At 38.3% G+C, this 19198-nt stretch overlaps 1 protein-coding gene and 1 long non-coding RNA gene across 2 annotated transcripts in view; one reads left to right on the forward strand and one right to left on the reverse strand.

Annotated features, from left to right (window-relative positions):
• Positions 1 to 19198, reverse strand: part of LOC140594978 (uncharacterized) — a 56930-nt gene that overhangs the window by 18868 nt on the left and 18864 nt on the right. The window lies entirely within an intron of this gene.
• The window catches only part of LOC112923431 (kinesin-like protein KIF28P), a 57273-nt gene that overhangs the window by 1185 nt on the left and 36890 nt on the right, over positions 1 to 19198 (forward strand). The window contains exons 3-4 of the mRNA XM_072732805.1: positions 11536 to 11739; positions 13315 to 13350. Coding sequence (XP_072588906.1) covers positions 11536 to 11739; positions 13315 to 13350 — 240 coding nt within the window. The remainder of the gene's footprint in view (positions 1 to 11535; positions 11740 to 13314; positions 13351 to 19198) is intronic.

The following is a 19198-nucleotide window of genomic DNA, read 5'->3' on the forward strand; positions in this document are numbered from 1 at the left end:
AAAAGTCAGAAATTATCAGATTTGATAGGAAAAGAGGGATCCTACTATATCTCTCTATAGGAACCCAATTTAAATATGGACACTACCATATAAATGCTATGAAAGAAAACTATAGAGGACATATTTACATCACATAAAGTAGGCTTCAGAACAAGAAACATTCTGTAATGATAATTAATTCATTGAGGAAATATACCATCCTAAAAAGGTATGTATGTAATAATAGAACTTCAAAGTACATGAAGCAGAAACCGCTAGAAATTGAGGAACAGACAAATCTATAACTGTCATTAGTGATTTCATTGCTCCTCTCTGAGTAATGGATAGAACAAATAACCAAAAATCAGTAATAAATTGAAGACCAGATCAACACCATCAGCCTAACTGACCACTGTGTCAGAGAACACTTGGTGCTATCCTCCACCCAACCACAGTACTACACATTCTTTCACGTGAACACAAAACCTCCATTACAATAAACCATATTCCAGGTCATAAAACTACTCTCAATAATGTAAGATAACTGAAATAACACAGAGTATGTTCTCAGGCCACCAAACTAGAAAGAAATAAGAGATATTAGGAAAATCCACAAATAATTAGAAAATAATGGACTTCTAAATAATCCATAGGTCAAGGAATAAACCACAAGCAAAATTAGCAAGTACTTTGAATAAGAAATTTAGAGGCACTGGGTGGAACCTACTGGATGGTTCAGTAGGTTAAGTGCCTATCTTTGGTTTGTGTCATGATCTCAGAATCCTGGGATTGATCCCCACCTCAGGCTCCCCGCTCAATGGGGAGTCTGCTTCTCCCTCTCCCTCTGCTCCTCCCCCCACCATGTTTCTCTCTCTCTCTCTCAAATAAATAAATATTTTTAAAAGAAAAATTTTAAGCTTTATCAAAATTTGTGGGACATAACTAAAGGAAGGCTTAGAGTAATTATATAGCACTGTTATTAGAGAAGCACAATCTCAGGTCAACATTCTAGTCTTCCATCTAATAATTTAGAAAAAGAAGAGCAAATTAAACACAAAGCAAGCAGAGGAAGAAATAAGGACAATAATTAATACAAAATAAAATAATAAGAAAATGGATGAAACTCAAAGCTAATCCTTTCAAAATATCAATGAAATTGAACTTCTGGCCAAACCAGTCATCAGTAGCAAGATGAGAAATGAAAGAGAATCATCAAGGCAGATTTTATAGACATTTAAAAAAGAGGAGAATATTATGAAAAACTTATTGCCAATACATTCAACAAGTTAGATGAAATGACACAAGCTACTGAAGTTCACACAAAAACAGTTAATTCAAGTAGCCCTAAAAAAATTGAATTTATATTTAAAAACCTCCTTAGAAAAAAACTCTAGGCCCAGATGCCTTTGCTATGAATTCTACCAAAGGAAGAAATAATAAGAATTCTTTAAAAAAAAAAAAAAAAGAAATCTTTAAAAAAAGAAAGAAATCTTAGACCTGACAGAAGAAAATTCATTTTTTGAGGCCAGTATTACACCAAAATCAGCCAAAGATTACAAAAACACTACAGGCCAATATCCATCATGAGACACAAAAATTAACAAAATTTCAACAAATAGAATCCAACAATATCCATACTTTTTTTTTTTATCCATACATTTTTTAAAGACTTTATGTATGGGGTGCCTGGGTGATTCTGTCCAGTTAGATGTCTGCCTTTGGCTCAGGTCATGATCTCAGGGTCCTGGGATTGAGCCACTGAGCAGGGAGCCTGCTTCTCCCTCTCCCTCTGCTCCTCCCTCTGCTTGTGCTCTCTCTGTGTGTCAAATAAATAAATAAAATATTTTTTTTAAGTCTCATTTATTATTTTCTTAGATTATATTTCTATCAAATAGTCTTTTCCTGGGAATGTAAGATTGGTTTAATATTTGAGTATCAATGTAATTCATCATATGATCAGAATGGGGGGAGCATATATGGTCAGATGCAGAAAAAACATTTTACAAAATTCAATACCCAATCAAAATTAAAACTCTCAGCAAAATTAAAATAGGAGGAAACTTCCTGGAAATAAACCTTCCCTGAAGCACATAGGTAACATCCTATTTGATAGTGAAGCACTGAATGTGTTTCCCCTAAGACTGGGGACGAGGCAAGAGGTAAACAGCATTTACTGCAAGTCCTGGCCAGGGCAAGAAGATAATGAATAGAAGATGAATGATATGCAGATTAAAAAAGGAATAAGTAAAACTATTTTTAGATGACATCATTACCTATGTAAAAAACCCTAAGAAATCATCAACAACTTCATAGGTATGTTTAGCAAAGTCAATATACAAAAATCAATAGTATTTTCAATATTAGTGAACAACTGGAAAGTGAAATTGTAAAATATTTGGAATAATACCAAAAACATGAAATACTTTAAGAATAAATCTAACAAAATACATGCAAAAGCTACCCACTATAAAACATTACCGAAAGGAAGACATAAATGCATTAGAAGGTTCAATATTATTAAGAATTCAAATTGATGATTGATTGATTCAAAGCAATTCAACCAGAATCCCAGGAGTTTTTTTAAACAATTGATAAGTTATTTCAATAATTTACATGAGATTGTAAAAGACCTAGAATAGCCAAATTATTTTTTAAGATTTTAGTTATTCATTCATTCATTCATTCATTCATCCATTCATTTTTTTGGGGGGTGGGCAAATAGAAGGAGAGGGACAAACAAACTCCACACACTGAGTACAGAGCCCAATGTGAGGCTCTATCCCACAACCCTGAGATCATGACTCAAGCCAAAATCAAGAGTCAGAGACTCAACTGACTGAGCCACCCAGGTGCCCTGATAGTGAAAATTATTTTGAAAGACCCTGAAACCTGAAGAACTTAAAACCCACTAGAGAGCTTCAGTAGTCAAGACAGAGTGGTATTGGCTAAAAGATAGAATTATAGATCAATGGAATAGAATAAAGTATTCAGAAATAGATCCTCATATATTGTCATTCTTTTTGTGATGGTGCTGTAATGGGTCGAATAGTGTTTCCCCAAAATCTGTATCTACTCAATACCTTATTATGTAACCTTAAGTGGAAATAAGATATTGGCAGAAGTGATTAGGTAAGAATTAGGCCATACTAGATTAGAGTGAGCTCAAAATCTAATTTTGGGGGGCAGCCCGGGTGGCTCAGCGGTTTAGCACCTGCCTTCAACCCAGGGCCTGATCCTGGAGACCCAGGATCAAGTCCCGCATCGGGATCCCTGCATGGAGCCTGCTTCTCCCTCTGCCTCTCCCTGTGTCTCTCATGAGTAAATAAATAAAATCTTTTTTTAAAAATCTAATTTTTGTAAGATGAGGGAAATCTGGACATACACACAGGGAGAATGCCATGTGATTATGAAGGTAGAGATTGAAATTATATGGTAATGAGCCAAGGAATGCCAAAGAATGCTGGGAGTCACCAGAAGCTGGGAAGAGTTAAGGAAGGATTCTTCCCTAGATCCTTCAGACAGCATGGCCTTGCCAGCACCTTGATTTCGGACTTTCAGCCTTCGGAATCAAGAAAATAATTTTCTTTTGTTTTTAGTCACCCATTTTGTGGCAATTTGCTATGGCAACCCTAGCAAACTAATAGAGGTGACATTGTTCTTCAAAACTAAAGCCTTTCAACAAATGATATTAGACATCCATGTGGAAAAGTATGACCTTTCATCTTTTCCTCATAGCATATGAAAATGGACTCAGAATGGAACATAGACCTAACAGAGCTAAAATTATAAAACCTCTAAAAGAAAGGAGAAAGTTTCTGTGGTATCAGATTTGAAAGATATCTTAGGTAGGACATAAACCTTAAAAAAATATTTATGTTTTAAGTTCAATTGTAATAAAAGAAAATAATAAATGAGACTGGTGAAAAAACAAACTTTTGCTCTTTACAGCATCCCAACAATAGCATGAAAAGGCTAGCCACAAAGAAAGAAAATATTTATAAAACAGATAAATTACCAAAATATTTAATGAATTCTTACAACTTAATATTAAAAAAGAAAAACAAGTCAGGGGCACCTGGGTGGCTCAGTGGTTGAGTGTCTGTCTTAGGCTCAGGGTGTGATCCTGGGGTCCTAGATGGAGTCCCACATTGGGCTCCCCCCCACAGGGAACCTGCTTCTCCCTCTGCCTGTGTCTCTGCCTCTATCTCTCTATGTTTCTCACTAATAAATAATATTTAAAAAAAAAGAAAAGTGAATTTTTTAAGGGAAAAGATTTGATCAGAGGCTTCATTAAAGTATATGTGAAAAAACAATGAAAAAGTATCAGACTTTTTCAGTTAGGGAAATGCAAGTTAACACCAAAATGAAATACTACTACACGTCAATAAGAATGACAAAAATTAAAAATTGACAATATGAAGTATTGCTATACACGTGGACCAATTGGAACTCTAATATAGTACTTAGGGCATTGTAAAAATGTTGAGTTATCTTGGAAAATAAGCATGTTCTTCAAAAGTTATGCATACACTTGACCATATAATCCAGCAATTCTGAGAGAAACAAACATATGCCCTAACAAACAACCATCTGCAAGTGTCTTTCGCAACTTTATATATAATAGTCCCAAACTAGAAACTCACACTGAGAAAGAGGGGCAGAGGCACATTAGGGAAACAAGCCTCGGGTACAGAAACCCTCAGATAAGAAGGATATCACAGGTACAGAAGTTCTTCCCAATGATTGAAAGGATGGAGTTCCACAGTGGGCATCCCTAGCCCTGGAGACTTGAATGGCAAGAATGAGCCCCCATAACACCTGGCTTTGAAAATCAGCAGGCCTTAACTCTGGGAGAGCCTGAGGGTTATAAGAAACTGAGGCTCCCCTCTTAAAGATCCAGCACACCATAGAACACAATTTGAGACCCTGCACAGAAGCAGTAGTTTGAAAAGCACTATATGTGAAGGTTTATTGACTAGTTTTAGATGATGTGTTAGAGAGTCAGGGATCTGTAGGAATGTTATCCAACAGCCATCCCTAGACCACCTGGTTTCGCCAACCAGGGGAGATTGTGCTACTGGGCCCTGCAGGACATCCTATACATAAAGCCACTATTTTCAAGACCAAGTGACATAACTGACTACGTAATAAACAAAAAGGAACACAAAGGGTAAGACAAATGGGGACATACATATATATGTTTCAAATGAAAGAATGAGATAAAACCTCAGGAAAAAACTTAAATGAAATGGTGATAAGCAATACACCTGATAAAGAGTTCAACGTATTATTCCTCAGATGCTCACCAAACTCAGGAGAATGGATGAACACAGGGAGAATGTCAAAAAAGAGACAGAAAATATCTTTTAAAACCAATTATAGCTGAAGAGAAGAATACAATAGCAAATGAAAAAGATATTAGGAGGGATCAACAGCAGATCAGAGGATGCAGAAGATCCTTTCCACCACCCAGTTGAACAACAATTATAACAAAAAAAAATTAAATATGAGCATAGGTTGTGAGACCTCTGGGACAACATTCAGCATACTAACATTTGCATTATTGGGGTCCCAGAAAGAGAAGAGAGAGAGGAAGGGGCAAAAAAGTTATTTGAAGAAATAATAGCTAAAAACTTCCCTAACCCCTGGGAAGAAAACAGACATCCAGGTCTAGGAAGCATAGAGAGCCCCAAACAAGATGAACCCAAGGAGGCCCATACCAAGGCATTTAATAATTAAAATATCAAAAATTAATGATAATCTAAAGAAGAGCAAGAAGAAAGCAAAATGTTTTATACAAAGGAAACCCCAAAATGCTATCAGTTTATTTTTCAGCAGAAACTGCAAACCAGAAGTGAGTGGCATAATGATGCCAGAAAGGAAAAACCCTACAACCAAGAATTTTATACCTGGCAAGATTATTATTTAGAACTGGAGAGAGAGTTTTCCAGACAAAAATTAAAAATGAAAAAGTTGATCACCACTTAAACAGCCTTATAAGAAATGTTAAAAGGATTCTTTAAGTGGAAAAGAAAACACCATAAATAGAAGAAACTAGGGGATCCCTGGGTGGCGCAGCGGTTTGGCGCCTGCCTTTGGCCCAGGGCGCGATCCTGGAGACCCGGGATCGAATCCCACGTCAGGCTCCCGGTGCATGGAGCCTGCTTCTCCCTCTGCCTGTGTCTCTGCCTCTCTCTCTCTCTCTGTATGACTATCATAAATAAATAATAAAAAAATAGAAGAAATTAATAAAGGGAAAATTTTCACTGGCAAAGGCAAATATATAATAAATGTAGTAGATCAATTACTTATAATAAAGCCAGTATAAACGTTAAAAAATAAAAATAGGGCACCTGGTGGCTCAGTTGGTTAAGCACCTGCCTTCAGCTCAGGTCACAATTCCAGGGTCTTGGGATCAAGTCCTGTGTTGAGCTCCCTGCTCTGTGGGGGGGTCTGCTGCTACCTCTCCCTCTGCCCCTCCCCCTGATTGTACTCTCTCTCTCTCAGATAAATAAATAAATAAATAAATAAATAAATAAATAAATAATCAATCTTTAAAAAGGTAAAAAAAAAGTAGTAAAGTAATTTATATTTTAAGAAATGAGTTAAGGGAAACACAAAACTTTAAAAATGTGAAATATGGGGATGCCTGGGTGGCTCAGCGGTTGAGCGTCTACCTTTGGCTCAGGACGTAAGTCCCCGAGTCCCATGATCAAATCCCACAACGGGCTTCCTGCATGGAGCCTACTTCTCCCTCTGCATATGTCTCTGCCTCTCTCTCTCTCTGTGTGTGTGTGTGTGTGTGTCTTTCGTGAATAAATAAATAAAATCTTTTTAAAAATATGAAATAGGATGTCATGTACATAAAACATGGAGAGGGAGTAAAATTGAGAGCTTTCAGAATGTGCTTAAACATAAGCAATCATCTCTTTAATATAGACTGCTATATACATCAAATATTACATGTGCTTCTCATGTAACCACAAACCCAAGTCCTATGATAGATACACAAAAAATAAAGAGAAAGGAATCCAAGCACAATGCTAAAGGAAGTTATCAAATCACAAGAAAATAAGAACAAGAAAGGAACAGAGAAGAATTAGAAAACAATCTCTGAATAACAAGAAGTACATACCAATCAATAATTACTTTAAATGTAAATGGACTAAATACTCCAATCAAAAGACACATGGTGTAACTAGATGGGTGAAAAAAATGAGACCCATGTATATGCTGCCTACAAGGGACTCCACTGTAGATCCAAAGACACCTATAGATGGAAAGCACAAAGATGGAAAAAATATTCTAGGTGAATGGAAGTGGGGGGGAAATAAAGCTAGAGTAACAGTAGTTCTATCAAACAAAATAGACTTTATTTTTTCTTAAGATTTATTTATTTGAGAGAGAGAGAGAGAACATGCAAGAAGGGAAGGAGCAGAGGGAGAGAGAAAATCCTCAAGCAGACTCCCAACTGAGCACAGAGCCCTATTTGGTGTTCCATCCCAGCACCCTGAGATTATGACCTGAGCTGAAATCAAGAGTCAGATGCTCAACTGACTGAGCCACCCAGGCACCCCAGACAAAATAGACTTTAAAACAAATACTGTAAGAAGAGACAAAGAAGGGCACTATATAATAATAAAGCAAACAGTCCAACAAGAGGATATAACAATTGTAAATCTCTATGCACCCAATATAGGAGCACCTAACTATATAAAGCCAATATTAAGAGACATAAAGGGAGAAACTGACAGTAATGCAATTATAGAAGGGGACGTTAACACCCCAATTATGTCAGTAGACAGATCATTCAGACAGAAGATCAACAAGGAAAGTGTGGCTTTGAATGACGCATAACAAGAGGGACTTAACAGCTATATTCAGAACATTTCATCCTAAAGAAGCAGAATACGCATTCTTCTCAAGCACACGTGGGACATTCTCCAGGATAGATTTCATGTTAGCCCACAAAACAAACCTCAAGAAACTTAAGAAGTTTGAAATCATATCAAGCATCTTTTCTGACCACAATGGTATGAAACCAGAAATCAATTACAAGAATAAAACTGGAAAAAACATAAACAGGTGGATGCTAAACAACATGTTACTAAACAGTCAATGGACCAACATCAGAGAGGAAATAAAAAAATACATGGAGACAAATGAAAATGGAAACACAAAGGGTCAAAATTTTTGGGATGCGGCAAAAGCAGTTCTAAGAGGGAAGATTATAGTGACACAGGCCTAAGTCAAGGAACAAGAAAAATATTAAATAAACAACCTAACCTTACTCCTAAAGGAACTAGAAAAAGAACAAACAAAAGCCAAATTTAGTAGAAGGAAGGAAATAATAAAGATCAGAGGCAAAATAAATGAAATAAAGACTTAAAAAATAGAAAATGTCTGTGCAACTAAGAGCTGGTTCTTTGAAAAGATAGACAAATTAATAGATCTTTAGCCAGACTCATCAGGAAGAAGGAGAGAGCTCAAATATGTAAAATCAGAAAGACGGAACTTACAACAGATATCAGAGAAATACAAAGAATTACAGGAGACTATTACAAGAAATTGCAAGCCAACAAATTGGACAACCTATAAGAAATGAATATATCTGTAGAAACACAACCTTCCAGACTGAATCAGAAAGAAAAAATCGGAACAGACTGACCACTGGTAACAAAAGTGAATTGGTAATTAAAGAACAAGGAAAAAAGTATACAACCAAATGGCTTCCCAGGTGAATTCTACCAAATATTTAAAGAAGAGTTAATATCCATTCTTCTCAAATTATAAATACACAAAGATCAAAAAGCACAGACTACAGAGCCAGAAATAAACCCACGCTTAAATGGTCAGTTCATCTATGACAAAGGAGGCAAGACTATACAATAGGGGAAAATACAATCTCTTCAGTAAATGGCACTGAGAAACTGACAATTACTTGAAAAAGAATGAAAGTGAACCATTTTCTTACACTATACAGAAAAATTAAGTTGAAATGGGTTGCAGACCTAAAAGTGATAACTGAATCTATAGAAATCCTAAAAGAAAACATAGGCAGTAAACTCTGAGATAATGGTCTTAGCAATATTTTTATGGATTTGTGGCCTCAAACAAGGGAAACCAAGGCAAAAACAATTAGAACTACATCAAACTAAAAAGCTTTTGCATAGCAAAGGAAATAATCAAGAACATAGAAAGACAACCTACCTAAATCAGTGGAACAGAATAGGGAGCCCAGAAATAAACCCATGTGTATATGGTCAATAATCTATGACAAAGGAGCCACAAATAGGCAATGGGGAAAGGATCATGTTTTCAGTAAATGGTGTTGGGGAAACTGAACAACCACATGAAATGTGACAAATGAAACTGGACCCCAACCTCAACCACTCACAAAAATTAACTTGAAATGTATTAAAAACCTGAACACAATGGCTGAAACCATAAAAGTTCTAGAAACAAACAAAGGTGGTAAGCTTCCACACATCGTTCTCAATAATGATGTTTTGGATTTGACACCAAAACCAAAAGTAAATAAGTAGGACTATATCAAAACAAAAAACTTCTGCACATAAAGGAAATCATCAACAAAATGAAATGGAAACATAAGAAATAGAGAATGTTTGCACATCATGTATCTAGTAAAGGGTTAATATCTAAAATGATGAAGAACTCATACAAGTCAATAGCAAACAAACAAACAAAAGCAAAAAATCAAAAACCAAACCCAAGGGCAGCCCGGGTGGCTCAGCGGTTTAGCGCTGCCTTCAGCCCAAGGCGTGATCCTGGGGTTCTGGGATTGAGTCCCACATCAGACTCCCTGCTTGGAGCCTGCTTCTCCCTCTGCCTTTGTCTCTGCCTCTCTCTCTCTCTCTCTCTCTCTCTCTCATGAATAAATAAAATCTTAAAAAAAAAAAAAACCCAAAGCAAACACACACACAAAAATCCAATGAGCCAATGGGCAGAGGAACTGAATAGGCAGTTTTTCCAAAGATATGCAAATAGCCAACAGGTATATGTAAAGGCACTCAACATCAGTCATCACCAGTGAAATGCAAATCAAAACCACAATGAGACATCCCCTCACATAAGTTAGAATGACTTATCAAAAAGACTAATTCTGGTGATCATTTCACAATATATACAAATATCAAATCATTATGTTTTTCACCTGAACCTAATATAATATTGTATGCCAATTACATTTCAATTTTTAAAAAAGATTTATCTATTTTAGAGAGACAGCTTGAGCATGCATGCATGAGTGGGGGGAGGGGCAGAGGGAGAGAATCTCAAGCAGACTCCCCACTGAGCATGGAGGTTCATGACCCATGAGCTCATGACCTGAGCTGAAACCAAGAGCCAAAACTTTAAGCAACTGAGCCACCCAGATGCCCCACATCCCAATTACTTAAAAGATAGTTTTAACACACAGCAAGAGAGAATTTTTCTGGGATTAGTATGGTCCCAATGTTTTCAGAAACTACTGGTCAAACTACATTTTTGGCCTAAAGCTCCCTTAACCCTTGTAAGTGTAATAATTTTTATTCCTTTCTTATGAGAAATGAACTGTATGAGAAGATTGTTTACTGTCTGAAATCATACTATGTTAGTATGTGCATCTTTCCCAGGAGTAAAAATTATATAAATTTACAAATGTATCTATTACCAGGGCCCCTGGGTGACTTGGTCAGTTAAGTGTCTGCCTTCAGCTCAGGTCATGATCTCAGGGTCCTGAGATTGAGCCCCATAACCCTGCTTCTCATTCTCCCTCTGCTGTTCCTCCTGCTTGTGCTCTCTCTCTCTTTCAAATAAATAAGTAAATAAAATCTTTTTAAAAATGTTCACATTGCAATGGAGGGATCGTGTAAATCTTACTTACTATTTTATTGATATTAGAGATCAGAGAAGAATGTACTCAGATAAGAGAATATTGCTGGCTATGGCCATGGCCCAGATTCTAAAACAGCCAGACCACATCCCTTCTTTCAAGCAGTTGTGGGCACAGGCATCTGTGTCTCCTACTTAAAAAGGCAGGGGTGGAGGTGAACATGTATGTGTGCATGTTGTAGAAATGCTCCAGAACCACTGGGTCTTGTGGCTGGGAAAAAAAAAAAAAAACAGTGTACCAGCAGAGGACTACAACTACTGTGGGCATTTTGTGATGTTATTGCTTGGAGTCAAGAACAATGAGAAAGTAGAAGATGCTTTGACTGGTCTCTATCTCCTGGCACCTTGGAATTTTTGTCTAATTGCTGGATTTTAAGACCTAGCCAGGCTAGGTTTGAGCAAGGCTGCAAGATATCCAGATTTGCTATTGGATACCAGCTACTTAAAGATCCATGCTGATCGTGGTGATTTGGTTTTCCAAATTGCCAAATCCCTTTTTGGTCTCCAGCTTTATTCCATTGGTTTTAAGACAGCATCAGAGTTTTATATCAAATAGGTCGTATTGTATTAATTAAGCAATTCATCAAAACCAGAATATTTATTATATGTAAAGGTTTTGTGAAAACCCTGTGCTGAAGGCGGTGCCTGTGATCTTCTTTCCAGAAAGATATTTTCCACGATCTCGGTAGGGGAATTCTGGACAGCGCTTGGCAAGGTTATAATGCCACCCTCTTAGCCTATGGCCAGACTGGCTCTGGAAAAAGCTATTCCATGGTTGGGTTTGGTGCAAACAAGGGTATCATTCCAAATGTGTGTGAAGAGCTCTTTCAAGCAATTGAGAAGTGGGAGGGAAATCAAGAATACCAGGTATGTGATATCCTAAAATCCCTTCTTTAAGGAATTTCTTGTTTGGAAATTTCCAGCTCCAAATTATCAGCATCTCTCTTTCAGGATAATGTTAATTTTTCACATCAAAATCTCAGGATTGCAAAATCAAGTTGTAGCTAACTAGAATGTGAATATTTTTGTTCTATGGAGGCAAACCCAAGGAAATATTTTTAAAAGGTACTCTGAGTACCCTAGAAGCAGATGACTTAAAAGTTAATACAAGGGATTGTTGTTGAGGCTGATCCAACAAGACCCTCATTGATCCCCCCTCTTCTACCAAGGCTATGGATGTGTCCTCATTTTTCTTTCTTTTCTTTTTTCTTTCTTTCTTTCTTTCTTTCTTTCTTTCTTTCTTTCTTTCTTTCTTTCTTTCAAATTTTTTTAAAAATAAATTTATTTTTTATTGGTGTTCAATTTGCCAACATACAGAATAACACCCAGTGCTCATCCTGTCAAGTGCCCCCTCAGTGCCCATCACCCATTCACCCCCACCCCCCGCCCTCCTCCCCTTCCACCACCCCTAGTTCGTTTCCCAGAGTTAGGAGTCTCATGTTCTTTTCTTTCTTTCTTTCTTTCTTTCTTTCTTTCTTTCTTTCTTTCTTTCTTTCTTTCTTTCTTTCTTTCTTTTTTCTTTCTTTCTTTCTTTCTTTCTTTCTTTCTTCCTTTCTTTCTTTCTTTCTTTCTTTCTTTCTTTCTTTCTTTCTCTTTCTTTCTTTTCTCTCTCTCTCTCTCATAGTCTCCATGTCCATGGAGCCCAGTGCAGGGCTCAAATCTGAGATCGAGACCTGAGCTGAGTGAGATCAAGAGTTGGATGCTTAACCTACTGAGTCACCCAGGTGCCCCATGACATCCTGTTTTTCATGAATAGCATTCTATCTCTCTCTGAAGCTATGAACAAAGGACTTAAAAGAACACTTTCTTCTACCCCATACATTGTCTGCTTTCTTGGAGTTCCTTTTTTCTACTGTTTGTTTAATTTCTCATATTGGTGGCTTTCCTTGTCTGCTAATCCTAGGCCATTTGTTTAAAACATGTAACACTCAAGCTTATTGGAAGCTCTTGGGACATGAGATGTGACTGGCAAAACCCACCACAGGGCGATGAATTGCATAAGCCCACCTTCTCATGGGTGGGGGTGGCAAATATCAGTATCTTAGGACCTTTCTCTATGCTACATGCATTCAGATTCCTCCAGTCTATGCTTATGGGATATCAGCTTGTCCAGAAATATTCCAAAAACACAGTAGGGTAAAGACCCAGTCTTTTTTTTCTACATATGTTCATATTAGGGGTGAGCAATAAACACTAATCTTTTTCTGTTGCCAGTTGAGACCAAAATACACACACAGAGTTGCGTATGTTTTTAATTTACTTTAGGAACTTCCACCATATCATTAAAATTATGTGAGAATCACTTATTGCATGTGAAATAGAGCATCACCATATTTAACATTAGCTTCTCCCTCTGTTGGAAATTTATGTTGCTCCTATATTACTTTTCTCCCCAGAGATGAGGTTCCAGAGAATATTTACTTTATGTTCTTTTCTACACAGGTTACATTCAGTATGCTGGAAATTTACAATGAACAGGTAACCGATTCTTTTTTTTTAATTTTATGTATTTATTCATGAGAGACACAGAGAGAGTGGAGACACAGGCAGAGGGAGAAGCAGGCAGGCTCCCTATGGGGAGCCTAATGTGGAACTCGTTTCCAGGACCCCTGTGATCATGACCTGAGCCGAAGGCAGATGCTCAACTCCTGAGCCACCCAGGTGCCCCCCTGTAACAGTGATTCTAACCCTCTGACACATACATCTAAGGGACTCTGCAGCTTATTAACCACCAGGGCTACCCCCGACCCACCTATAGATAGAGTCAAAACTCTGTAGCCTGGCATTGACTACAGCCCTAATCTGTCTCTCCAGCTCCCTTCCTTGTTCCTTTATTTTTATTTATTTTATTTTATTTTTTATTTTATTTTATTTTATTTATTTGTTTATTTATTTATTTTCCTTGTCCCTTTATCTCCGTACTATCCTTCAGCCCCAGAAACTCCTTCCTTTCCAGAACATGTCATTCTTTCCCACATCTACCCTTCTCTGCCCTTGCAAGGGCAGCTCCAGGGTCAGCTACCCTATCCATCTTGAGGCAGTTGACCTTGGTCTGCCAGTAGAGTAGAGGAGGTGGCCAACTTTATTTTTAAAGAGCCAGATGGTTTCTTTCTTTTTTTAAGATTTTATTTTATTTATTCATTCATGAGAGATACAGAGAGAGAGGCAGAGACATAGGCAGAGAGAGAAGTAGGCTCCCCGTGGGGAGCCCAATGTGGGACTTGATCCTACAACCCTGGGATCACACCCTGAGCGGAAGGCAGATGCTTAACCACTGAACCACCCAGGCATCCCATGGCCAGACGGTTTCTGATGCAACTATTCACTTCTGCCCTCATGGCACAAATGATGCATGAGTGATGGATGTGGTGGTGCACCAGTGAAACTCTTCTAGGACACTGAAACTTCAATTTCACATCATTTTTGACGTGGGACCAAGGGGTTAGGGACAGTGTAGGTCTCTAAGGAATTGGTGCCTGTTAGAAATAAGGCCTTCAGGACCTTGGAGGGCTGGCCATTGTCAAGGTTGCTTTTGGTCTCTAATGAAACATCACCAGTAAGGTGGCCATGGTTCCCTGGGGATTGCCACACTCTGCATGCCTCGGGGTTTATCAGTGGGTTGCAAGTTGTCAGGAAATTTAATTTCAGCTGCATTTCTCTTCCCTTATTCTTCTTATCCATTTTCCCATGTCACAAAATATTCTTATTTTTGATTTTTTGCAGTCATTGAAAAATGTGGAGAATGTTCTTATGTCAAGGATCATACAAAAACAGGGGGCTGGCTGAACTGAGCACTCATGCCACAATTTGCCTGTCCTTGTGAACACATTTCTATAGGAAATACCCTCTCAATACTCAACACACGTGTAGGTTTAGAAGGTGCTCCCGAATATTCACTGAGTGTATGAATTAACAAAGGTATCTAGGGATCCCTGGGTGGCGCAGCGGTTTGGCACCTGCCTTCGGCCCAGGGCACGATCCTGGAGACCCGGGATCGAATCCCACGTCAGGCTCCCGGTGCATGGAGCCTGCTTCTCCCTCTGCCTATGTCTCTGCCTCTCTCTCTCTCTCTCTGTGTGACTATCATAAATAAATAAAAATTTTTTTAAAAAAAGGTATCTAAAACCGTAAATTTCTTATAAGAGACATATCCTAATAGTTTTTGTGTAAACCCAAACACTATCCAAAGCCTTGCACTTAATCATTCCTCTTTTTTAAAAAAGATTTTATTTATTTATTCATGAGAGACATACAGAGAGAGGCAGAGATATAGGCAGAGGGAGAAGCAGACTCCCTACAGGGAGCCCGATGCAGGACTGGATCCCAGGACCCAAGGATCACAACCTGAGCCAAAGGCAGACGCTCAACCACTGAGCCACCCAGGCATTCCGCGCTGAATCATTCTTAAATAAATATTATTAAAGGAATAAATCTGTCAGTGTTTTTCTCTTTATATCAAGGAAATAAAATATCCATTTTGAAAAAAAAATATCCATTTTGTTTCTTAGGTTCTTTCATGTGTCATTTATTACCATTGTAGGTTGATAGTAAATTCAAATTTTTTAGGTTTTTATTTAAATTCCAATTAGTTACCATATAGTGTTATATTAGCTTCAGGTGTATAATATAGTGATTTAACCCTTCCCTACATCACCCAATGCTCATTACAACAGGTGCACTCCTTAATCCCTCTTTCCTCCATCCCCCCACCCACCTCCCCTCTGGTGACCAGCAGAGTGTTCCTAGAGTTAAGAGTCTCTTTTCTTGATTTCTCTCTTTCTTCTTGCTTTGCTCTTTTGTTTTGTTTCTTAAGTTCAACATATGAGTGAAATTGTATGGTATTTGTCTTTCTCTGAATGGCTTATTTCGCTTGGCATAGTACTTTCTAGCTCTATCCACACCATTGCAAATGGCAAGATTTCATTCTTTTTTATGACTGAGTAATATTCCATTGTGTATACATACTACATCCTCTTTACCCATTCATCAGTTGATGGAAACTTGCACTGCTTCCCTAATTTGGCTGTTGCAGATAATACTGCAATAATCATCAGGGTGCATGTATCTCTTTGAATTAGTGTTGTCATATTCTTTGGGTGAATATCCCATAGTGTGATTGCTGGATCATAGGGTAGCTCTATTTTTAACTTTTGAGGAACCTCCCTACTGTTCTCCAGAGTGGCTGCACCAGTTTGCCTTCCCACCAACAGGTTCAGAGGGCTCCCCTTCCTCCACATCCTCATCAACACTTCTTATTTTTTGTGTTTTGGATGTTAGCCACTCTCATTGTGGTTTCAATTTGCATTTCTCTGATGATGAGTGAAGTTGAGCATCTTTTCATGTGTCTGTTGGCTATCTGCATGTCTTCTTTGGAGAAATGTCTGTTCATGTCTTCTGTCCCTTTAAAAATTGGATTGTTTTTGAGTTGTTGAGTTTTATAAGTTCTTCATATATTTTGGATACTAACCCTCTGATATGTCATTTGTAAATATCTTCTCCCATTATGTAGGTTGCTTTTTAATTTTATTGTTTCCTTTGACATACAGAAGCTTTTTATTTTGATGAAGTCCCAGTCATTTATTTTTGCCTTTGTTTCCCTTGCCTCGGGAGACATATCTAGAAAGAAGTTGCTATGGCCTATGTCAAAGAGGTTATTGCCTGTGTTCTCCTCTAGGATTTTAATGGCTTCCTTTCTCACACTTATTTCTTTAATCCATCTTGAATTTATTTTTGAGTATCGTGTAAGAAAGTGGTCCAGTTTCATTCTTTTGCATGCTGCTGTCCAATTTTCCCAACACTATTTGTTGAAGAGACGGTCTTTTTCTGACTGGATATTCTTTCCTGCTTTGTTGAAGATTAATTGACCATATAGTTGTGAGTTCCAAATGAGTTCTTATGCTAAGGTCACTGATTAAGTTTCTATTTCTTTCAAGTTGCTAAAGGTCAGAAGACAGTATGGCTCCTTTATCTCATACCAATAACTTTACGAGGACAATTTAATTTCCTTTGTTACCAAGTTCTGGTGGACATCTCAGTGTGGTCCTCCTACTCATATCTGTTTATGATGATACTCTGTCTGAACTCTGTTTCTTCATCCCTAAAATAAGAACACCTGACATTCTAAGAAACTTTCCATTTCTCATATTCCTTGAGTCTTTGGTATTTTCCCAGTAGGTATTTCAACAGTCAACTGAAGTGTAGCTTATCAGGTATTTATAATGTTTTAGACATCATACCAGACTCTGAGAATGGGTTAATCCCAAGACTTAATTCCTACCATGGAGGAGTCTTGTGGGCACTACAACACCCTCCCCAGACAGTGATGTATTACATGTGTGGCATGAATGGTGAAGAGCAAGGGAGAGGAGGGAACCCATGACTACCTGGAATGTTGGGTCACATTGGTCAATGCTGGACTTAGACTGGACCTCAAGAAATATATATGAGTTTGGTGAGACAGCAGGAGGGCTGGAGGCACACCTAGGGGCACTTTGGGGAGGATTCATTTTGACCAGTCCAAAAGTACAGAAAAGTGCATGGCATTTAAAGCAATAGTCAGTGTGCTGTGTAGCCAGAGTTGTATACATGGCAGGGATGTCAGGAGATGAAGCTCAAGATAAGTTCTACCAAAAAGTAACAGGCCTTTGTCCTGGAGGCAGTGGAGAATCAGTGGAGGGTTTTACAGGGAAATCAAATAATCAGATTGGGATTCTAGAAGTGTTCTCTAGCAGCAGAGTGAAGTTGGATTTGAAGGTGTACCAAATAGAGGCAGAGTTAGGGGATTCTCAGCAAAGCCCTAGTGAGTGAAGAAAGTCTTGTGACAGTCACAAATTTTGATCTCCAGGCACAACCTGGAGGGTCCTGGCACCAGGATCCAACCTTGTCTCTGGGCCCCCACACTTCTACTCTATCCCAGTAAATCTACTTAGCTTTTTTCTGATAAGCCATATCCAGTCCCATCTTCAGCCTTAGGTGCCCCCTCCCACACTCTCTACATTAGAGGAAAGGCTTCCTATTTATGTCAAAAGTTGTCTCTGTTTTGATGTCTCCTTATCTCTGGCACCGTCTGTCCACTGTCTTAGTTTGGCTTGACCAAGTTTCAATCTGTGATCTTGCCTTGGCTCTAGGATGTAAGGCCATAGAATACCAGAGCTGGGGGAAATCTCAGAGATAATTGAATCCACCCCCTCCTATTATGAGCACTGGAAAAGTAAGAGATTTTCCAAAGCACTCCCAGGTTAGAGGCAGAACCAGGACTGAGAATCCAGGTTTTCAGGCTCCCAGTCTAGATATCTCTGCACCATATAACACCAAACGCCCCCCTGGGGTCTATGACTCTACAGAATCCCACAGTAGGATCTACTTGGCCTTGTCAGAAGTAGCTTTTCTTGGGTGAGAGGCAACATGGGCTATCACCCAAAGCCAAGGTCTAGGTGGGACATCTCACAAATCTCTGATAATGAGATCCAAAGAATCACCCATATTCTCTTGTTAGGTTTGACTATAGCAAATACTGTTTGGATTGAATCAGTTTCCCTTGGAAACTGTAGAGTTCAAGATGGTGGCATTTATGGGAGCATGATCTCATCTAGGCAGATCATGCCTTCTGCTTATATTAGGTACTTAGAATGTTACTATCTAATATTTATTTTTATTTTCATTTATCACTGTTTTCAGTAAAATAAGACTTCATTTATAATGAAGTTATAATTTGTTATAACTTGTTGAATTTCTTATAATTTGTTGAATTTGTTATAATTCAGAGAGGGGCTAGAATAATGTATTTTTATAATATCCACAAAGGAATTGGTAATCAAATAAAACGGTTAGCAAGATTCCTAGGCAAATGTTTATGTCAAGAAGAGAATAAGGGGGCAGCCCGGGTGGCTCAGCGGTTTAGTGCTGCCTTTGGCCTGGGGCGTGATCCTGGAGACCCGGGATGGAGTCCCATGTTGGGCTGCCTGCATGGAGCCTGCTTCTCCCTCTGCCTGTGTCTCTGTCTCTCTCTCTCTCCTCTCTGTGTATTCTCATGAATGAATAAATAACATTTTTTTTAAAAGAAGAGAATAAGGGTTTCAAGCACAAATGTTTTAGAAACACCTTTTGAAAGCCAGACACCTATGCATACCTATTCCAATATTTTATCATGCTGCAGAAGCAGCTCTGCAGCATCCTACATGCAACATACTAAACATTATTTGTTAGCCTAGCTCTGGTTACACTGTCCTGTCAAAAATCATTCACTGAGTGCCTCTTCTATGTCAGGAACTATGTCAGGATTCACTAGTAAAAAGCCCTGGTCCCACCCAAAGGGGGAATAGAGTGC

The sequence above is a fragment of the Vulpes vulpes genome, chromosome 13 (genome assembly GCF_048418805.1).
Source record: "Vulpes vulpes isolate BD-2025 chromosome 13, VulVul3, whole genome shotgun sequence".
Lineage (NCBI taxonomy): Eukaryota > Metazoa > Chordata > Mammalia > Carnivora > Canidae > Vulpes > Vulpes vulpes.